A 19,440-nucleotide genomic window follows, 5' to 3' on the forward strand; every position below is an offset into this window, starting at 1 on the left:
TTACCATGCAAAGTTGGAGGACTGCGTACTGAAAGAGGCAAAGTACTGCAGTATTTACTAAAGAAATCCTCTGCATTACTGAGTTCCATAAGTGAAGAATGCTTATTAGGTATGCACTAAAGATTAAGAAGAGCCAATGCAAAGAAAAAAATCCACAAAAGTATTTGTGGCTTCTTTTCAAAAAAGCATTTGTTCCTGCAAAGTGTATGAATATGCATGCACACAAATTTATGGATGTAGCTTTGGTGCCCTTTTCATTGCCCTGCTACAAGAACTGCACATGATTAATTTTTAGTCAGGACAGATTACTGTTTTCACATTGTCTATACTGAAATAACTTCTCCCACTTTTTAGCATTCTAGGGCCGCTGCTTTGGAATTAAAAACCTGAGGAGGAAATGTGAAGGATTGTTATTTTAAGGCAGCTGATCATATTTCAATACTTTACATACAACAATTATACACACACACACACACACACACACACACGCAAAAAATAATATGGATAGAACATTCAATTAATGTACAAATACTCAGCAAGTGCTTGTTAGCATTGAAAATGGACTTGCATTTGGAATGTTACTATAAGAAATTTTTGCTATTATCAATGTCAGTTAGGGGAGTGATTTTTTTTTTAATTACATTTCTATACGAACAAAGCCTTAATATAGATGCAGTTATACCAGGATAAAAGTGCTTATTTTGCTCAGGAACTGGTGGTATAAACTATATTCAGCAAAAGTTGCATCAGTGCTAGGAAAGTGTGTCCGTACAGTGTTACCTGCAAACCTTTTCTAGTGTAGACCTGAGCTATAATTGAAGCCAAAGATGCAGGTCTGCTGAAAAACTTACTAGTTGCTAAATGAGCCTTTGGGCCTAATCCTACAAAACTCTGAATACAGACAGTTACTTTATGGGAAATAGTGATTGACTGGTGAACACTGAGAAGTGAACTAAAGCAAAATGGCTCTAATTCACCAGGGATAAAGTAATGCAAATTCAGAGTACATTCAAACTGCTTTGTCTTTGGGTACATATATAGTAGTGCAAGACAGCCAAGGTTATGTCCAACACCAATTTTACTGTTTAAAAGAATTTCCTATTAAAAACAGCAGGGTTTTTTTTTTTGCCAAACCAACAAAAAAAATTCCACCTGTACCCCTCAGTAATACGTCAAATCCAACTGGAATTAATCACATAAGGAGTCCAACTGATGTCAATGAACTTACTCGCATAGATAAAAGAGCAAGATTTGGCCCAACGTCTGTACCAAACAGGCAGGACTGCTGATCCCAGTGGAGATTTGGACCCAAACCACTCCAAAATACAACTAACACAATTAGCAAAAGAGTTGGAAACAAATTCCAAGTTCCACCCACAGAGCAAAGGAAGCAAGGAACTTGTCTTTGAATGACCGTCTCCTACATGACAGACCACGACACTGTGGCATTTTAGATTTTATATTAATTATTTCTGCAACAGGGAAGAAATGACCCTTGTAACATTCTACAAGATTACTGGATCTAGCAGCAAGTCACTTGGCAGCTAGACAGTCAGAGAGTTTTTGTACTAACCATCCTGGTTGGGCTCCTGGTCATCCTGTTGAGCATCATAATTTAAGAGGTGCTCTCTCTCCACTTCTTCATTGGCAGCATTTTCTTGATCAGTAGCATGGCCTGCAGGTAGTTCTTGCATTTTGATAGACTCCCTTTCTGCAACACCTTCTCTCAGAATATTTATCCCCTCATATGGATTTGGTTCCTTTCCAGGTTCAGGAGGCAGTTCCTTATGAGCTATGGCACTCTTAGCTGAATCAGATGAAGGTCCTTGATCAACAGAATGCCTCTCAGCTTCTATTTTAGACTCCTCTTTGTTCAATGCACCCAGATCACGTGTCCCTTCTGTAAACCAATGTAGTCACAATTTGTGCACTAAGCAGAGTTTTGGCCATAGCAAAAATTAAACCTTTAAAAAGCTGTAACAGGATCAACTGCTTTCCTCTGTCCACTCAAGTTCAATTTTTTTTTCCTGTGAAGGGACATCTCTTTAAGCTGCATCAACTCCAAGAAATGTACAAGCACAAATAAGTTAAAGGTACTGGTATATTGGAAATCACTGCAGGATTTGTGTTTCATAAGGGCTTTAAGGTCTGCATTGTCTTTGTTTTATGGTAAATAGGGGAAAAGTCTGAACTGGTCTCACTATAACCTGAAAGTAATTAATAATTGGACATGCAAAGTAGAAATATTTAAATACAGAGTTTTAATGTTCTACGTAAATACCTATTCTGACAGCATTAAATATGTAAAAAGCTTATTTTTTGTGTGGTGAAGGTGGTCACTTCACTGTTAGTAATGCAACCAGCTTGGTATTCAAACAGAGTCGGCCTACAACAAGGTTTGATCAGGTGTGAGAATTCTACAAGTAGCCTGTAGTTGCTTTTATCTTGAATATAGAGATACAACTCAGGGATACTAATGGTCCCAGCCTACACTGCCATGTCTTTTCTCCATGTATCTGTATTCTTGTACTGTTTTGAGATACAATCAGCAAGAAGACCCTTATGTAAAACATCATATTAAAACATTAGCTCGCTGGAATGAGACCTGAAATACGCTCAGAGCTGTATTTTAAGAAAATATGGTAAAAAAATTTAAAGAGGAAATTGAATTTCAAACATATATGAAACTAAGCTGAGAATGTGACAACAGCAACCATGCACTTATTCATATTCATGGAGTTTAAGGCTAGTAAGGACCATTAGATTATCTAGTTTAACTTCCTATATATCATAGGCCCTTACATTTCATCCGGTTACCTCTATATTGAGCCCAATAACATGTGTTTGACTAAAGGATAACATTCAGCTGTTACACGTAGGTCTCAGCTACTAAAAACAAACTAATGTTTAGAAGACTGTTAAAGTCAAGCCCTTGTTTCAGAAAATCTTCAGAGAAGGGACAGCTTTTTCCATAGCAAATGAGGGATACTAATTTAGGCCTGCCAAATGTAACGTCGTATTACACCTTGGACTAGATTCACAAAGATTAGGCACCTAATTGCCACTTCAGATATCTATATCCAAAATTTTGATCCTTAGAAACTCAGCTGCCACCTAACTCTGTACATATCTAAATTCCCCACCAGTATCAGAAGTGGTACCCAGTAGTCCAATGGTTAGCATACTAACCAAGGGTGTGGGAGACCCAGGTTCAAATCCCCCTCTGCCCAATGTGGAGCAAGGACTTAAACCAAGGTCTCCCCCTTCCCAGGTGAGTCCCCTAACCATTGGGCTAACAGGTAAGACTCAATCTTTTTCCCATTGAAGCTGATTCACCTTGTATAAAATATTTAAGTATGCAATAGAGCAGGGGCAGCAGCCTGGGTCCCAGAAGAGTGCACTAACCACTAGGCTACAGAATCACTTGTTTTTTCTCTGGCCCATCACCATTGTTTTTTTATGAGAAAGGCATCCAAGTCCAGTCAGTCCTAACTCCAGGAGAAGGTTCACGACTGTGAATCCCAAGTGGAGACAGGTGCCTCTATCTGGTCCAGAGTTGGGCACTTAAGTCCTTTTGATGGACAAGGCTAGTCCCTGCACCTCTCCTCAGTATTTCCTATTGGCTAGCTTAGACAGCTCCCCACTTAGGGTATGTCTTCACTGCTGGGGCTACATGGATCGATGCAGTGGGATCGACTGAGCGGGCCGTGGAAACCCGCTCAATCGATCCCGGAAGTGCTCTCCAGTTGACACATTAAATTCACCCCTCCCCCAAAAAAATAATAAGGCTGTGTCAACCAGAGGGCGTCTCCCATCGACGCAGTGCAGTGGAGACGCATCAGTACAGCAACGTAAGTAAGTCCACAGGAGATACGTAAACTACGTTATGTAGCTTGTGTATCTCCCGTTGACGGACGGTGGCAGTGCAGACCAGGCCTTAGTTTGCTGACTTTTATGGATCCTATTCTTAGGCACCTAACTCTTCCCATGCATTGTATAGGGAGCCTGGATGCCTAAAGTTAGGTGTTTCAATGCTGAGCCTAAGTCCTCTTTGTGGATCTAGCCACTACTACTTTAACCTGCTCTTCAGCCAATGGAAGTGTTTTAATTTAAAAAAAAAATAGCTAATGACTGTCAAAATATTAACTATAAGCTTTCCGTAAGCATGGAAAAAATACAATAATCAATGTGACTCTACTGTAGTTGGATCTAAGTAATAAAAATAAATAAATAATTGCATATATTTTATTAATTTAAAATTCAATTAATTAGAAAACATTTCTCACCTCAGTTGCTATTAAGGTGCTAATGATGTAATTAGCCAATCTTACCTTTGTCTCTGTAAGACTCAATCTCTGGTACTTTTTTTACACTGGGTGTTGGCTTTGAGGCTTCTAGAGGTACGTTTGCAGGAATTTTGTCCTTCTCTTGCTGATCATGTCCTTTCTGATCTTCCTGGTCATGCAGTTGGAGCTCTGGTCGATTAAAGGTTGGCAGCTGAATATTACCCTTAAAAGCACATACAGACATATGTGATTTGCCCATCTAAATGTCTATTCCTGTGCTCTGATTTATATTTCATTTTTAATCCTGACTAGAGAAATCTAAATGCATCTAAAACCAATTCAAGAAATAGACCTGAACTGAAATCTTCACTGGAGTCAGAAGTAAAACACAACCCTGAACAGGCAGCAATTTTCACACAGATCACACAAACACAGCAGTTTGGGTATAATACCTCTTCCAGCACTACTCCACCCAATTCCATCTGATTCAATAGTTGCTATACATAGTGTATTTGGGACTATTGTTCTTTGAAGCAATGTTTCTGAGTGTGAGGGGCAGTCCTCCTCGAGCACCAATAAATAGCTGGGGGTGCAGAACAGTGGCAGTGCAACTTTCCTCCGGGCTGCCCTGCTAATATGCAGCTAGGGCTGGTGGAGCTACTTCTGTTATTTTTCTGAAGCAGGGCTCAGAAACACTAATTTATGGCAGCCTAATTCAGATAGGTGAATTAGTACAACTTGGACTGTTCTGATGTTACCAGTTTGTAGTCCTGCCCTCCTCTTCTGGACTCCAAGCACATATTTGTGTTATTTACTTGTCATAATGCCTGACCACAAGTTGGTCTATGCCTTAGTCCAGAGTGAGTGGCAAAACATGGGTACGGATGGAAACCTTGTAAAACCCTAACTGCCACCATCTCCAAAAACAATTGTAATCCTTTCCTCCAAGTCAGTGCTCACGTCCTGGCACCATCTGCCTCTTTCTCACACCTGTGACACATGAAAGCCAAAATAATACCCTAAGAGTGACTACCACCAAGACTGTTCATGAAGGCAGCAGACAGCTAACAAGTGTGGTTTTAATACAGCAAATGCTTGACAAAGCCAGAGAGACCACTTTGGCTATCACAATTTGCTACAGTATAAGTGTTCATTGATACAGGGACTGAGTGCACAAGCACCACATAGCAGACAGCATCAGATGACAAGGTGAGTCAGTCACCAAGAAATATCCACTGAGCTCAAAATGTGTGATTTATACTTGCCTCAAGTGATGGATAAGGCAGTATTCATCCTAACTGGGAAAATGGGAGTGTGATGCCCTTTTCCACGGAATCATGACTGTGAAATAAAGCAGCAAGTCTACATAAGTGCAATAAAAACAGAGGGATGGGGAATGTTAATTTATGAGGAGAGATTGAAAGTTAAGTAGGTGCAGTTGGGCCAATGGAGAACTAGGGGTTACAGGATATTAGTTTGCAATTATTTGAAGTAGAGGAAGGAAGAGAAACTGGTCCAAGAGGCTACAATTAGAAACACAGGATAGCCCAGATTATTTGACTCTTTAGGGGGTATTCTGAAGTCTCAGATAAAATGGTTTTAGATGAAAGGATGAAGCTGGCTGCCTCACTATAAAGAAGCAACACTCTGATCCCCCAATTCAGGAGTGCAGCAGAAGGAATGCCAATTGGTTGGCTCCAATGGGGCATGCACCAAGAAACCCCATGATTATGAGAACCTCAGTTAATCAGGCTTCTACTGTAACAGAATGGAACTAAGCTAAATATAGTATCAAGAAAACTTCTCAACAGTGAGATCTGTTAAACTGCCTTAGTCTGCTCCAGCTAATCTCTGATTAATTTACAACTAGACTAGAGATGGAACATTAGAACATACACTGGGAAACCCTAACTCTATTGAACTGCTTAAATTTAATGGCTGTAAAAGAATATCAGTTTAAAGACCTGCCACTTTAGCAATTCAGCCACTGAAATTTTAGGGACAACAAACCTTAGTCATGTGAGCATTTTACTGGCTGAATACTAAGCTAGTGTGGTTTTACAAGCATAAAAGTGAACACCACTGAAAGTTTCTGCTGTACTATATCAACTACTTGCAATTTGAAAACTAGGCTGTAATGAAGCTATTTCTTCCTTATACTTGCTTACAATGTGCTCAGGAGAGAAACGATTCTACATAAGCTCACAGAAGCCTGGAAGCATATTAAAACACTTTATATGCCCGGTATATAAAATTGTCAATGCCAACAAATAGGAACCCGACAGTGTAGAAAAAAAATCACATGCACCCTGCACAAAGTTTCCTGCCTGAACTTCAGTAAAATGAACAAATATTACAGTAAAGCTAGAAACAAACAAAAATAGCAATGAAGTATTTAAAAACAATGTCTGAATAAAACACACAAAATCACTTGGGTAGTATTTCCATCTTTTCTTTAAAATTTCCCATTTCAGTCATCGAAGTCAGGACTATGACTTAAGTGACCAAACACAGCACAAAGAGCAAATACTCAAAGATCAAACCATTTGTTTACTGAATAGTTTGGAAGCAATCCATAGGATTGAATATGTTTGCACAAAATATGTAAACAATTTTTAACAATGAACTGAGTTGTAAAATAGGACTCCAATCACTCAATAATTATCAAACAGAAAAAAAAGGTTAAATCTGAATACATTTATTTGTGGTGAATAGTTAGCAACCAACTTTCTAGGTAACTCTGCATAGAAGATTTTTCAGGCTCAACCCAAACCATTTTTCACTCCTCAGGCTACTTTATAAAAGGAAAGTGCTGCACAAAAATCCTTTAATGTACAATGGTAAATTTGCTACCATAACCTTTTCTGACATATTAGAACTTTAAAGCTTTTTTAAACTTGTGTTTTAATTTTAACATAGGAAAACCTGTTACCTTAATCTTTTCAACACAGACATTCATTCAACACAACTATAAATGTCCTTAACACATGCACTGCTAATCTTTGACAGAACAATGCACGCTTTAAGGACATTTATAGTTGAAGGTGTTTGTGGTTTCTGGCTAAGAGTTATAGTGATTATTGGAAAGCATAAGGTGAATGAATGTACACAACAGTATTGTTACTGAAAAGTATGAACTATAAAGGTAAACAAACATTTAATTGGTCACCTTTCCTACATTTTAATTCTTAGGTTTGATTGCGGGTTTTTTGGGGTTTTTTTTTTTTTTTGGTAAAATTGTAAAGTTAGATTACATGCATACTGCACCTTGCAAAACGATAATTAAAATGTACCAACCCAGATATATATTCTATTCACCTGTCCTTTACTGTGATTGGTGATGGGAAAGGAAAACAAATATCCAACCCCAGGTAACTTTGCAAGGCTGTTTTGTAGTAAGGTTTATATATAATGTACTGTAGCGATCATAAAGTCTTTTCATGCAGGTAGAAAGATATGAGCCATAAGCCTCACTCAAACAACAGATGTCAAGCTGCAACTTACTCATTTATTATGTTTTATTATGTAGAAACACTGACACCACATGCTTAACAGAATGGTCTAGTATAACAGAAAAAAATCACGAGAATCTGCTGCTATTTTATATATTAAAGGATCAAAGAATAGCACTCTAAGGAGAAAGCAACCTAGCACAGCTCCACTGACAATTTAAATAATAGTACAACTGACTTGTACAAACAAGTTTGCAAAAACAAATCCCAGCCTTACCTGGTAGTTTTTGTTGGAATTTTTCAATAAGTCTTTGATTTCCTTGGCCTGTGGTGCCTCACTGCCTTTTTTGGTGATCTCATCTATCCTTTCTTCACATTGTTCTTTTAACTCTTTCATCTGATTGATGCACTGGGACCTTGAGGGAAAGAACAAGAAGTTTATAGAGGTACTGTCATCCCAACATCTCTAACAGATAAACCTTTCTAAAAATAGTCTCACAAAAGATGCCTCTTGTTCCTTTTTCCATTTTGCTGATTTCCCAGTCCTACATTTGCAATAGAGTTTGGGGGGGAAAAAAACAACAGAGAAATAGGAGGGGAGGCTAGAATCATCTGAGGCCACATCTCCATGAGAAAGTTGTACTGGTTTAGTTACCCAGGTTGTGCTAAGGCTTTAATGAAGTGTTTCTCTTCTAAAAGACAGTAATGTGTTTTCAACGCTCCTGCAAGACTTAGAACAAAATCTGGTTAATTAGAGTCTACTATAATAATTGATTTTCTTAATGTCTTTTAATTTACCAAGCACAGTTCAGAGCTGTAGCATTGCTGTCTTCATTGAAATATCTGTTTTTTCAAGAAGACAATTTATAAATGGCCATACTTCAAAGTAATTATTGAACTGTACCTGACTAATTTTAAACTATTTTCTGGTACCGATGGATACTACCACTCCTCATTTTCTACTAAATTCTGCTCAATAAACTTAAATATCATTCATGGAGGATTAGCAGGTCTCAATGGCAGACATGTAAGCACAGAGTAAATAACATTGTGAAGATCTTTTTATGTTTGCCAACAAAGTTATTACTTCTTCAAAAGGCTCGATACACAAATAAGATGGAAAATGATCATTCCTAAGCCTTTAGAATGTCTACGTCACAAGCTCTCTTCCCCTCTCTCTCTGTATATACATATTTTAGAAGTGTGACCTGCCCTCTATGGAGCACAATGATGTGTATGTTTCTGTTATTAACGAAACACGAAGTGCAATGCAGTGTTAAGATGGCAGTAAAAGAAAAAGGACAACAGGCTGACATAAAAAGTTAACAGCAACATTAAGTTTGCCACATCACACAGCCTGTGAAATGTGCCATAAAAATCATGAAGTGTTTTCTATAGCTACATAAATAAGCGCATGAATAGAAACCACCTACTTCTGTACAATGCAACTGAGTTAGTGATGGAAACAATTGCTGCCTTTCTTGGCTGAGATTACAATCGGGCAACCACAGGCCCAGAATATCCCCTGCACAGAAAGCCCATGGGAGGGGGTCTCAGAAGGAGGAAAGCTCCACAGGAATTCTGCACAGCTGCCCCCTTTGTGGAGTTGGAACTGCTCTATCAGAAAAGGACATGTTTCCTAAGCCTACATCCCCACCCTTAGAACATGGCTAATCCCCAGAAACCACTCAGGGGCCCTGTGCCTCCACAAGTGTTCCGACCCCCAGCAACCTTTTTTCATCGTCCCTGGAAGCATGGATACATTGGTGCCACTCTATCAAGTCTTCACCCTCGGCCTGGCTGCTGTGTGATACATCCCTGACACCTGGTCTCCACTGATTCCCGCAAAGCTGAATATGCACCATACTTTCCCCTGAGTCGTGGGGGGGAGGTAAAGGGCTATGGGTGGATGGTGCCTGAGGTCTACTCCATAATAAAAGGGGAAATTTGTGCATAGATAGCCTCCTCTGTGTGAAGATCTGGGTCATTAGCATTAAAGAGATCCCATCAAGGGTTTGGTATAAAATTGCTCTTGCAGGTCTCAACCTTCCATGGGAATAGCTGGCAAATAACTCTGCATGATCTCCTCTGCCTCCAGTCCTGCGCCTAGCAGAGAATTATGCAACACAGGCCAGAAGACAACGTTCTGTCCTCCCCTTCCACACATCTAAACATGCAAAGAGGTGGATTTGGCCATCTGTTGGGTTCAACAAATTTAGAAAACCAGATTGTGTGTGTACCAGGCCCACAAGATTTCAGTTTCATAAGGTTAACAGTTGCATAAGTAAACAGGGCGAGTCATCATCAGGAAGTCAATTGCTCTACAATTTAAACAAAGTCTACAGAGTTTACTTATATGTCACCTGTCTTTGTCTAGTTTACCTTCATTTAGGAATAGAAATTTCATTTTGAAACAAGTTTAATTGTTTCACAGATATTTTCATTTGAGACCATATGACTATTAACCTTCAGCACAAGTTCTCTGGAGCTAGAAGCCTGAAAACCCACACTTAACATGCAATTCAAAGCAAACTAGACAAAGCCAAGTAATATATAACTGTTTTAAAGGTAGCTCAAACCTGGGGCCTAATTTTGTGCATGAGTTGCTCCACATACTAAATATCAATTCTCAAGCCACAATTTACAAATATATTGAGTACAATCAGCAGAAAGAAACTGAGACTGATCATTCAGTTCTAAAGCAGGCAAAATTCAGATCGACTTCATGTTTTTATACAAACAGCAGGATCAGGCCCATAATAGCAAAATTTTTCTTCTTGGTGACAGTTGTCATGATTTATCAGAAACCAAATTAAGCTACTGCTTATATAGGGCCTGACTATTCATTCCACTGCTGTGGAAGTACCAGTCCTGCCAGGATAGGAAGCACAAGTTAACATGCTGCTAATGGAGTAGAGATCCATAATCATTATAAGTATCCAAGCAAAGAAAGTTACATTAGCTTATCGTCCACAAGATACAGAGACAGGAACCTCAACGTTTGCAAGGGGGAAAGAAAACCCAGAACAATCCATAATTAATACAGGAAATAATGTTTTCAAACAGCTTCAGTCGGAGGGAATAACTCCTAGGGAGTACATGAAAGTGTTAAAAGGTTATTGAAGTGCTTACCAGCGACCCTGCACATATATATGTTATTCACAACCTATAATGCTTCAAGAGTACCTATTTTCATTGCTGTTCAGTGCACAGTGAAATCAACACCCCACAACCACGGTTTCCCATACTGGCACATATCCACCCATCTCAAATTCATCACAAGAGAATTCTTCAAGAGTTCCATCGTATTTGAGGGAACAAAGACCTTCCAATACAATAAGTCTGATATAATTTACTGAGATTCCAACTCAACTCCAGAAAACCTTTTTGGCTTGCAGCATAAGAGCATAAAGATTTGGGGTTTTCTACTGAGGATCAGTAGCAAGCAAGGTGGAAGGATACCAACAGTCCAAATAAACACCACAAGGACTCAACTGAAGAACCCAGTGGCTTTTCACTACCAAGGAAAACATGTCCACTTTGAAACATATCCACATATCACATGGCAGATGCTCCTACCCTGTCCATAAACAGGGACTGAGACACAATCCTATTTCTGACTGTGGAAACTGACTTCAAACTATGAAGCACCTCATCAATCAGTGTCTCAGACAATCAGATCTCAGTGGTATCTCTGCTATCCACTCCATGTCATCTGAAACAATCAATTGGATTGCCGACCTACACCTGGACAGCTAAGATAGCTGTTTTTAAGCCAGACAAAAGAAAAAGAAGAAGAATACTACTTCAGGAAATAGCAAAAACCTGATTAAAGCCCTGGCTGGGACTTGGAAGATCTGAGTTCAAATTCTGGCCCTACCACAGACTTCTTCTGTGACTGTGGCAAGTCACTTAGTCTCTTCTGCACCTCAGTTCCTTATCTGTAAAGTGGGGATAATAGTATTTCCCTATCTCACAGCAGCACTGAGAGGAACATACGTCAGAAATGTTTGTGAAGTGCTCTAATACTATGGTGAGTGGGGCCACAAATACTCAGAATAATGAGCAAAAACCAATCAGGACTGTAACTGGTATATTATTTTGCTTTTCTGAAAATGCTATCAAATTTCAAAATATCTACTAGCAGCATTTATATTTTAAAACTGTAGTACTGTAGTGCAGTATTCAAGTGCAGGTTTCAAAGGAATATTTTGGTTTACGACCTGTCATTCCATGTATTTAAAAAGAACAAACTTACAAATCATAGGAAAATTTCCTCTGAAGGTTAGTCTGGTTTTTCTGAAACCGGTACACATCCAGTTGTAGTTTTCCGTGTTCCTTCTGTAACTCTATCAAGTGTTCTGGGCCAAAAGAGGATTATTATTTTTAACGGAATATTACAGTAAGATAAATAAATCCGCCCCCCCAAAATCAAAGATTCAAATTTGATAGAGATTTCTATTGGCTACTTTTCTCTGTCTCCCAAATTCATGATACTTTAGTAGACTAAATACACACTCAGCAGCAAAAACACAGAGGACATGGGAGGATCTTCTGTCTAATACAAGCTACTTTCTCTGTCTCTACTCCTCCAAAAGGAGAGCTCTAACTCCTATATTCTCTGGCTGCTCTTGGCCTACAACCTAGCAGACTAGAGGTCACTGAAGGAATAGTCACTAAAGTGCAGACTACTTTCTTATTACTTATCTAAATTCAAGTTTACAATCCACCCTCTTTAATATTCAATTTACATTTCACAAAGTACGGTTGTTTGTAAGTTAGTAGTTTTCTGTGGTGGAACCTCATCCATCATGCTCTGTGTGACACTCTGACTGCTTTGCTCCTAACAAAAAGCTCTGCGTCAGAAAGCTGAGCACATCAGAAACGCTGACAATTTTATTTACCAACTTAGAGGCTTTGTCGATCAATGGCCCAAATGCTAGAAGGCATAACTCACTAACAATGGTTTTTAAGTGTCAAAGCGGATAATAATTAATAAGGCCAAATTTTCCTTTCAGGTATATGTGTATGTATCCCATGACGTCAATGCATCCACATATAAGAGTATAGAATTTAGCCCTATAATCGCAAAGTTGAAAGAGGATTATACTACGTGGGTGGGAACAGAGGAATAAAGTTGTTCAAGTGTGTATTTCTAATACAGGAGGAGTCTGTTCTATTTCATGTTTGGTATTTTCTCCCATTAAGATCTAAGGCCATGGAGTCCTGCACTAACAGCCACATGGATGGACCCCTTTGCCTGCACAGAGCCCCACTGAAGGCAGTGTGGCTGTGCATGAGCCCTGTGTCCATGAAGAATCTGTACAAAGTCGGGGTCTAGTTTATGGCAGCTCCTACATTTTCTCATGACTCAGATGGAGAGTTCACACACCCAAAAGACAGGAGGAAGACTGGCTTTAAGTCAAATAATAATAGAATATGGTAAAAATGTACCTTTTAGATTCTGGATAACTCGCTCATCTGTTGTTATGTTATTCATTAACATTGCCTGTAAAAAAAATGAAACTGTATTAAAACAATGCTGATCAACACTCATTTAATAAAAACGTAATCAAGTAATTCCTGAGACTAAAGCAAACATTTATTCTAAGCAATATGATAAAATTAAAAAAACAAAAACTGTATTAGGTACAGTTGAGATCAGTTGGGCTATTTCAATTCCTAGATTATGAAAAAACAAAAAATTTTTATTAGCCAAGGCATAAATCAATGAAAAATCATAATAAAAAATAAAGCAAGATCACTATCTTTTAAATAGATTACTCATTCAAAATACAAGTTCAAAGAGTCCACTGCTAAATACTTGTTTACCTTTGTCTCCCTTGCATGTTAATCTTACAATCACAACAACAATCAGTTTTAGAGTGTACTTGTCAAGTGGACTTTCAAGAAAGATTCATTAAACTGCATCCTCTCAATAATTCTTTTGAGTTAGAACCAATAAGCCTATTTTCAAGATTGCTGGAAAAAAGTGCCAGAAGAACAATTATTCCAACAACATAAATAAAAACTCTATCAAAGTCAGTAAACTAAAAGAAAAATGGCTTTACTATTAGGTTTTATGTTAGGTATCGTTATAGTTAGTCCACTTCCCTGATGGATGGCACCCTCAATTCCTCCCTGGAACAAATGAGAGGTGTAATGCCCTTCCATTCTCATATCTTTAACTCCAGACACACTAAAAAGGCAGTAATCCCAGGAGAAAGGAAGACAGAAACACACATGTACATAAGATTACACATGTGTAGGGGAAAAGTAACACTATATGAAAATAGTTATAGTCAGATGCCAACAGAGAACTCAGCTTCAGTGTCTAATATTTAGAAATTGTGGAGCAAACCGATTTAGTTTTGAAGATGACAGAAGATCATGCTTATTTAGACTCATAAATCTTTATATCTTCTGAAGTATCTATTCACTCTGCTTAGATGTAATTTACCAGGATTCCTATTTATTCATCCCAGAATGCAAGCAGTATTTCGCAGGCTTCAGAGATCAGGATACAACCGTTCCTAAAAGTGTTTTTTCCACAGAAGTATTACTGCTGCCCATACTGAATATGGGCTGCCTTAACTGGAAAGATCGCTTCTATTATCTAGATTGTCGTTCAGTCTGTGCAGGCTATTCTGATGCTACTGATAAGGGTGCCAATTAGTGCTAATTGTAATGTAATCATTCCTTCATTAGGAGGTAGTGAACAAAAGTCATTACTATCAGCCTAAAACCAAATTTGTGTCCTATTGTCAGTCCCCTGGGCCATCTAGTTTCCCAACTGTTATCTTAGAGCAGTGTTTCTCAACCTGGGGGTTTAGAGGATCCAGCCCGTGGGCGGGCGGGAAGTGCGCAGAGCAGGTATCGGCGGCGGCAAGCTCGGAGGCAACTGGTCCACGGAGCCACAGTAAAACCGCGCCGCCGAAAAGGTGAAACGGCGGCGGCATTTCGGCGGCGAGGGGGTGGAGTTGGCGGCGGCGCCCGTGGGGGGGGGGGCAGTTCCCGCCGCCGAAACCCTGCCGCAGGCTTCGGGGGGTACAGTAGTTTGCGATGAAGGAATATTAAGAACCACTGTCTTAGAGTAATGATAGAGACATCATCGTTTACAGGAACCAGTAAGTGATATTCACATCTTGATGCAGAGGGAGCAAGTTTCAACAGATAAAAAGGAATTTTTTCTTCTACACAACACCACACAGTCCATGAAACTCACTACCAAAAATATTGCTGAGGCGAAGAGCTTAGCAGGTTTCATTTAAAAAGAAAAAGACCATTAATATGGATGACAAGAACGTCCAGACTTACACTTACAAGGATTTAAAAAAAAAAAAAAATCCGGGGGGAAGGGGTGGGGGGGGGGGTGGGGAGAGAGAGATCAAGTGTTTTGGAAGGATTATATATCCTGATTGCTGCACCACATAAATGAATAGTGCTTTGCCTATAATGAGGTTATTCCATAATTTCCAACTGCAGGATTTCTTGTACTGGAAAATCTCGTTCTGGCCATCATTGGAGACAGGATATTGGATTAGATGGTCCAGCACTCTTAGTCAATATGGCAATCCCTGTGTTATTTTCCTAATCCTTGAACATGGAGATGAGAATATATTTCATTCCGAAAGCACTGTTAAACTTCATATTACTTAGAACAGTGGTAATGGTGAGTAGTAATCATCTCAAAAGGGGAAAGTACAGGTACATCGTATTGGAAGTTACAGGTAAAAATATGCATCACTTCATATCCTTTATGCATCACATACAAAAGACTCTTCTGGTAAAGCTGCACTGCCCTCCTGAATGTGCAAGTACAATGAAAGGAGTGTCATATAGGAAAAGATCAAGACAGACTGGTTAGTTAAGGCACTTTAACTATAATGTTTGCAGAAAATCCTGTTTAATAATTTACAAGGAAACGTTTACAACAGCCAGAGGGTTGTTTCTTAGTGCTATTACACTAATACTTAGAACTTTGTACAGTTCTTGAAAAATATAAACATTAACTAATCCTCACACTATTGCTGTTTGGTAGGTAGGCAGTCTCCCCATTTTTTGGGTTTTTTTTTTTTTGCAGGTGGAGAAATAGACACACAAAAGGCTAAACAACTTGGCCAAAAGCCAGAAAACAAGACAGTGTTAACAGCCAACATGAGAAGCTCAGGTGCGCTTGGCTGCCAGGCTTGTGCCCAGCTCAGCTTAGACCCAGGAGGAGTATTAAATTTGATATTTCATTCAGCACATAAACGAATGCATACAACCTCTAGAAGAGGAGAATTCAGGGCTTTCTAACTCTGTACACAACCCATGCCCAACTCTTCTCTCAAAATATATGTCATAACTCCAATGAAATCAGTAGAGTTAAGCCAGTATAAAACCAGTACAAGCAAAATTAGGAAACAGGATAGGATATATTGTTAGCCCCCTCTCATTCAGCATCTTTTCCACAGTACAGCAGCCCTCAAGCCCCTCAGTAGAAAGCAGACTTCCTGATTACAGTCAATGTTGTTGAAAGCAAGTAAATCATGTCTTCAGATGCCTGACCACCTGATAGCACCTTTGCTGCTATCATCAGCAAATATGGAAGTGTCTTGACCCAGCTGGATGACAGTTGCTACAGTGACTGTCAGAGATTTGTTGGGAGAAAAGCATGTCTGTGTAAGAACTGTTGTCCATACTGGAGACACAGAAAGCAATGGAATGTATAGCTACATCATTGAATTGGTGAGCAGAGACTAACCCTAAAGAGAACGTTAATTGCTGCTAGAGAATTTTGTAGTTCATAGATTCCTAGAAAAGGCCAGAAATGTCTTTAGATCATTTATTCTGACCTCCTGCATATCCCAGGCCATTACATCTCACTCAGTTATCCCTGTATTGAGCACAATAACTCATTTGGCTAAAGTATATCCTCCAGAAAGGCATTCCCTTGTAACAGTCCATTTTATCTATCAATTCCTTGAGCATTTCCCATAACAGCAAATGCTGTATAAAAACCAGGCTAACACAGATATGAAAAATGAAAAACTGGCATACTTGCTTTCACTGTTGACTGTACATAGTACATCTAATACATAAAGGAACACTAACAGGAAATGGTAAAAAAAAATTCCAAAGCAATTGAGTGACGTAACTTTTTGTAGTTTATCTGTATTTTTGGAATACAGTTTTCACATTTAGGGGCAAAAACTGTTGAATCACCAATTAAACTGATCAGACATTAACTACACTTATTATTATTATTGTTTATTAGTTAAGATTGCAGTAGTTCCCAAAATACCAGCTGATTTGAAATAGAGGAAGACACAGGCTCTGGCCCCAAAGTGTGTACAGTAAATAGACAAAAAGACCAGAAAGAGGGTGTGAGACAGATTTCCAACACATAAACCAGGAGATCAGAGAGAGGATAGGCATGTGTATTATGTTTATATATTTGGTGGTTATTGAATTTTATGTATTTAAATTAAGTCCTAAAATTCTTCTTCCTTCACCATTCACCACACAGGTCTAGCCACCATTTGCCTGGCAACATTCTTCAATTCTAGTGTCTTTATGCTCCTCTCTCTCAGCAGTTTGAAAATGATTTGAAGAGGCATGTTAGCCACAAACCCTTTTCATTCTAGGTCATGAGATTAAAACATTAGTAGGTGAACTAATATTTTTTCCAAGGCTTTAAGACGTCGCTGAACATATTTTCTCTATTGTATTTGTTTTAGGCTTGTTGGTATGCTGAAGGCTCATTTTATACTTTTGAACAAAGAGCGCTGTGTGAAAAAAGTCTAAAGCAATTTTCAAGCCAATAATGGAGCATTTAAGCCATACAGTTTTTCACTGAACTTTAGCATTCATTCTCTCTAAAAGTTACAGCCTGTTCTTCTCAATAAAATTAAATGCTGAATGAAACAACTCTTTGGAACAGACTGAATGATTCAGACAATTGATAATGGAAGACCAAGCCCTTTACCTCTAGCTCAGTGTTTGGATTGCGGTCAAGGATGTTGGACATTAAAAGTCTACAGCTACTGGGCACTTATTCTGCATGACAGCAGTCACTGGTTTCAGTTCATCTTTTATTCCAGAAGCAAGCATATCACAAAAAAAATAGGACTGCCAAACGATTAAAAAAAATCACAATTTGTCACGAGATTAAAAAAATAATCATGATTAACTACAGTTTTAATCGCGTTGCTAAACAATAATAGAATACCAATTTAAATTCAGCAAGAAAGCATGTTCTCTGGAATGGTGGTCAAAGCATGAAGGGGCATATGAATGTTTAGCATATCTAGCATGTAAATACCTTGCAACGCCGGCTACAACAGTGCCATGCTAATGCCTGTTCTCACTTTCAGGTAACAGTGTAAATAAGAAGGGGGCAGCATTATGTTCCGTACATGTAAACAAACTTGTTTGTCTTCGCGATTGGCTGAACAAGAAGTAGGATTGAGTGGATTTACAGGCTTTAAAGTTTTACATTGTTTTGGTTTTGAGTGCAGTTATGTTTAAAAAAAAAAGAATTCTACATTTATATGTTGCTCTTTCATAACAAAGAGACTGCCCTATAGTACTTGAATGAGGTAAACTGAAAAATACTATTTATTTTGTTTATCTTCTTTACAGTGTAAATATTTGTAATAAAAAAATAACAGTGAGCACTGTACACTTTGCATTCATGTTGTAATTGAAATCAATATTTGAAAATGTAGAAAAACATCCAAAAATATTTATAATAAATTGCGATTGGTATTCTATTATTTCACAGTGCACTTAAAACTGCAGTTAATCATGACTATATTTTTAATCTAGTTAATTTGTTTTGCGTTAATCGCTGGTGTTAACTGTGATTGACAGCCCTACAAAAAACAGAACCACAACTGGCTCATTTGTCAGCAGTCTCACAGAGGTGCCAAGGAGACACAAAGAATGAACTGTCCTTCCAAACCTGCAGTATGTGAGCTTGCACTGTGTGTGTTCTGTGCATACAGGGCTTTTGTCACCATTGTCATCAATCTAGCATATGTATTATGTCTACATTCAATTAAAAATAAACATTTAACAGTATGAATGGAATAAAATGTACTCTGGGCAGGGGTTGCTATAACTCGCTACAGCTATCTAATGTCCATTAACTCCTTTTCTCTCATCAGCCATGTTACTATACAGAAATTTTCAATAGTATATTCCTAATTCGCACATGGTCTGAATTTCCATGCCTAGAAAATTTATGTTTTGCCTAATGCAGGGATTCTCAAACTTGTCCATAATGCAATATAGAGATACTCATAAATGGGAACAGAGACTATGTGGACCATCTCTGCTGCTGATACACTTGTCCCAAGGATGAGGTTTGAACAGTAGTTGCTTAGGGGAAAGTATTTAGTTTATTTTAGCTTCTTTTAATGCAGGTTAGCTACTGGAAAAAAAAAAAAGAGACCTGTAACATACAATCAGCCAGCTATGCACAGATGACCAGGATGGGATCCACAGGCCATCTGAGAAATTCTGGTTAATGAATGCTGTGTTTGAAGGGGTCAACTGCCCATTTCTCTATGAAAGAAATAAGAACCTCTTCTAAAATAATATAAAAACAGACTACAGTAGGTTGTACTTTCTTTTCCTAAGAATAGGAACAAGTCCATTATTTTACTACGAAATCTATTTCAAAGAGAAGACTAACTTCTGGCCCTGCTGACAAA

General features: G+C 38.5%; 1 protein-coding gene across 7 annotated transcripts in view; it reads right to left on the reverse strand.

The window, feature by feature from the left end:
- GOLM1 (golgi membrane protein 1) overlaps positions 1–19,440 on the reverse strand; it is a 71,224-nt gene that overhangs the window by 25,505 nt on the left and 26,279 nt on the right. For 6 of the 7 annotated variants that reach the window (XR_010923951.1, XR_010923952.1, XM_067569030.1 and 3 more), the window contains 5 exons: positions 13,193–13,247; positions 11,997–12,099; positions 8,016–8,154; positions 4,332–4,509; positions 1,574–1,900 (listed from right to left, as the gene is read on the reverse strand). Coding sequence is in view for 5 of the 7 variants with exons in the window: in XM_067569030.1 (XP_067425131.1) it covers positions 1,574–1,900; positions 4,332–4,509; positions 8,016–8,154; positions 11,997–12,099; positions 13,193–13,247 (802 nt within the window). In the remaining 2 variants the exon portion in view is untranslated. The remainder of the gene's footprint in view (positions 1–1,573; positions 1,901–4,331; positions 4,510–8,015; positions 8,155–11,996; positions 12,100–13,192; positions 13,248–19,440) is intronic. The other variant, XM_067569031.1, reaches the window with a different exon arrangement.

The sequence above is a fragment of the Emydura macquarii genome, unplaced genomic scaffold (assembly GCF_026122565.2).
Source record: "Emydura macquarii macquarii isolate MOO-44397 ecotype Brisbane River unplaced genomic scaffold, CSIRO-AGI_Emac_v2 contig_2897, whole genome shotgun sequence".
Classification (NCBI taxonomy): Eukaryota; Metazoa; Chordata; order Testudines; family Chelidae; genus Emydura; species Emydura macquarii.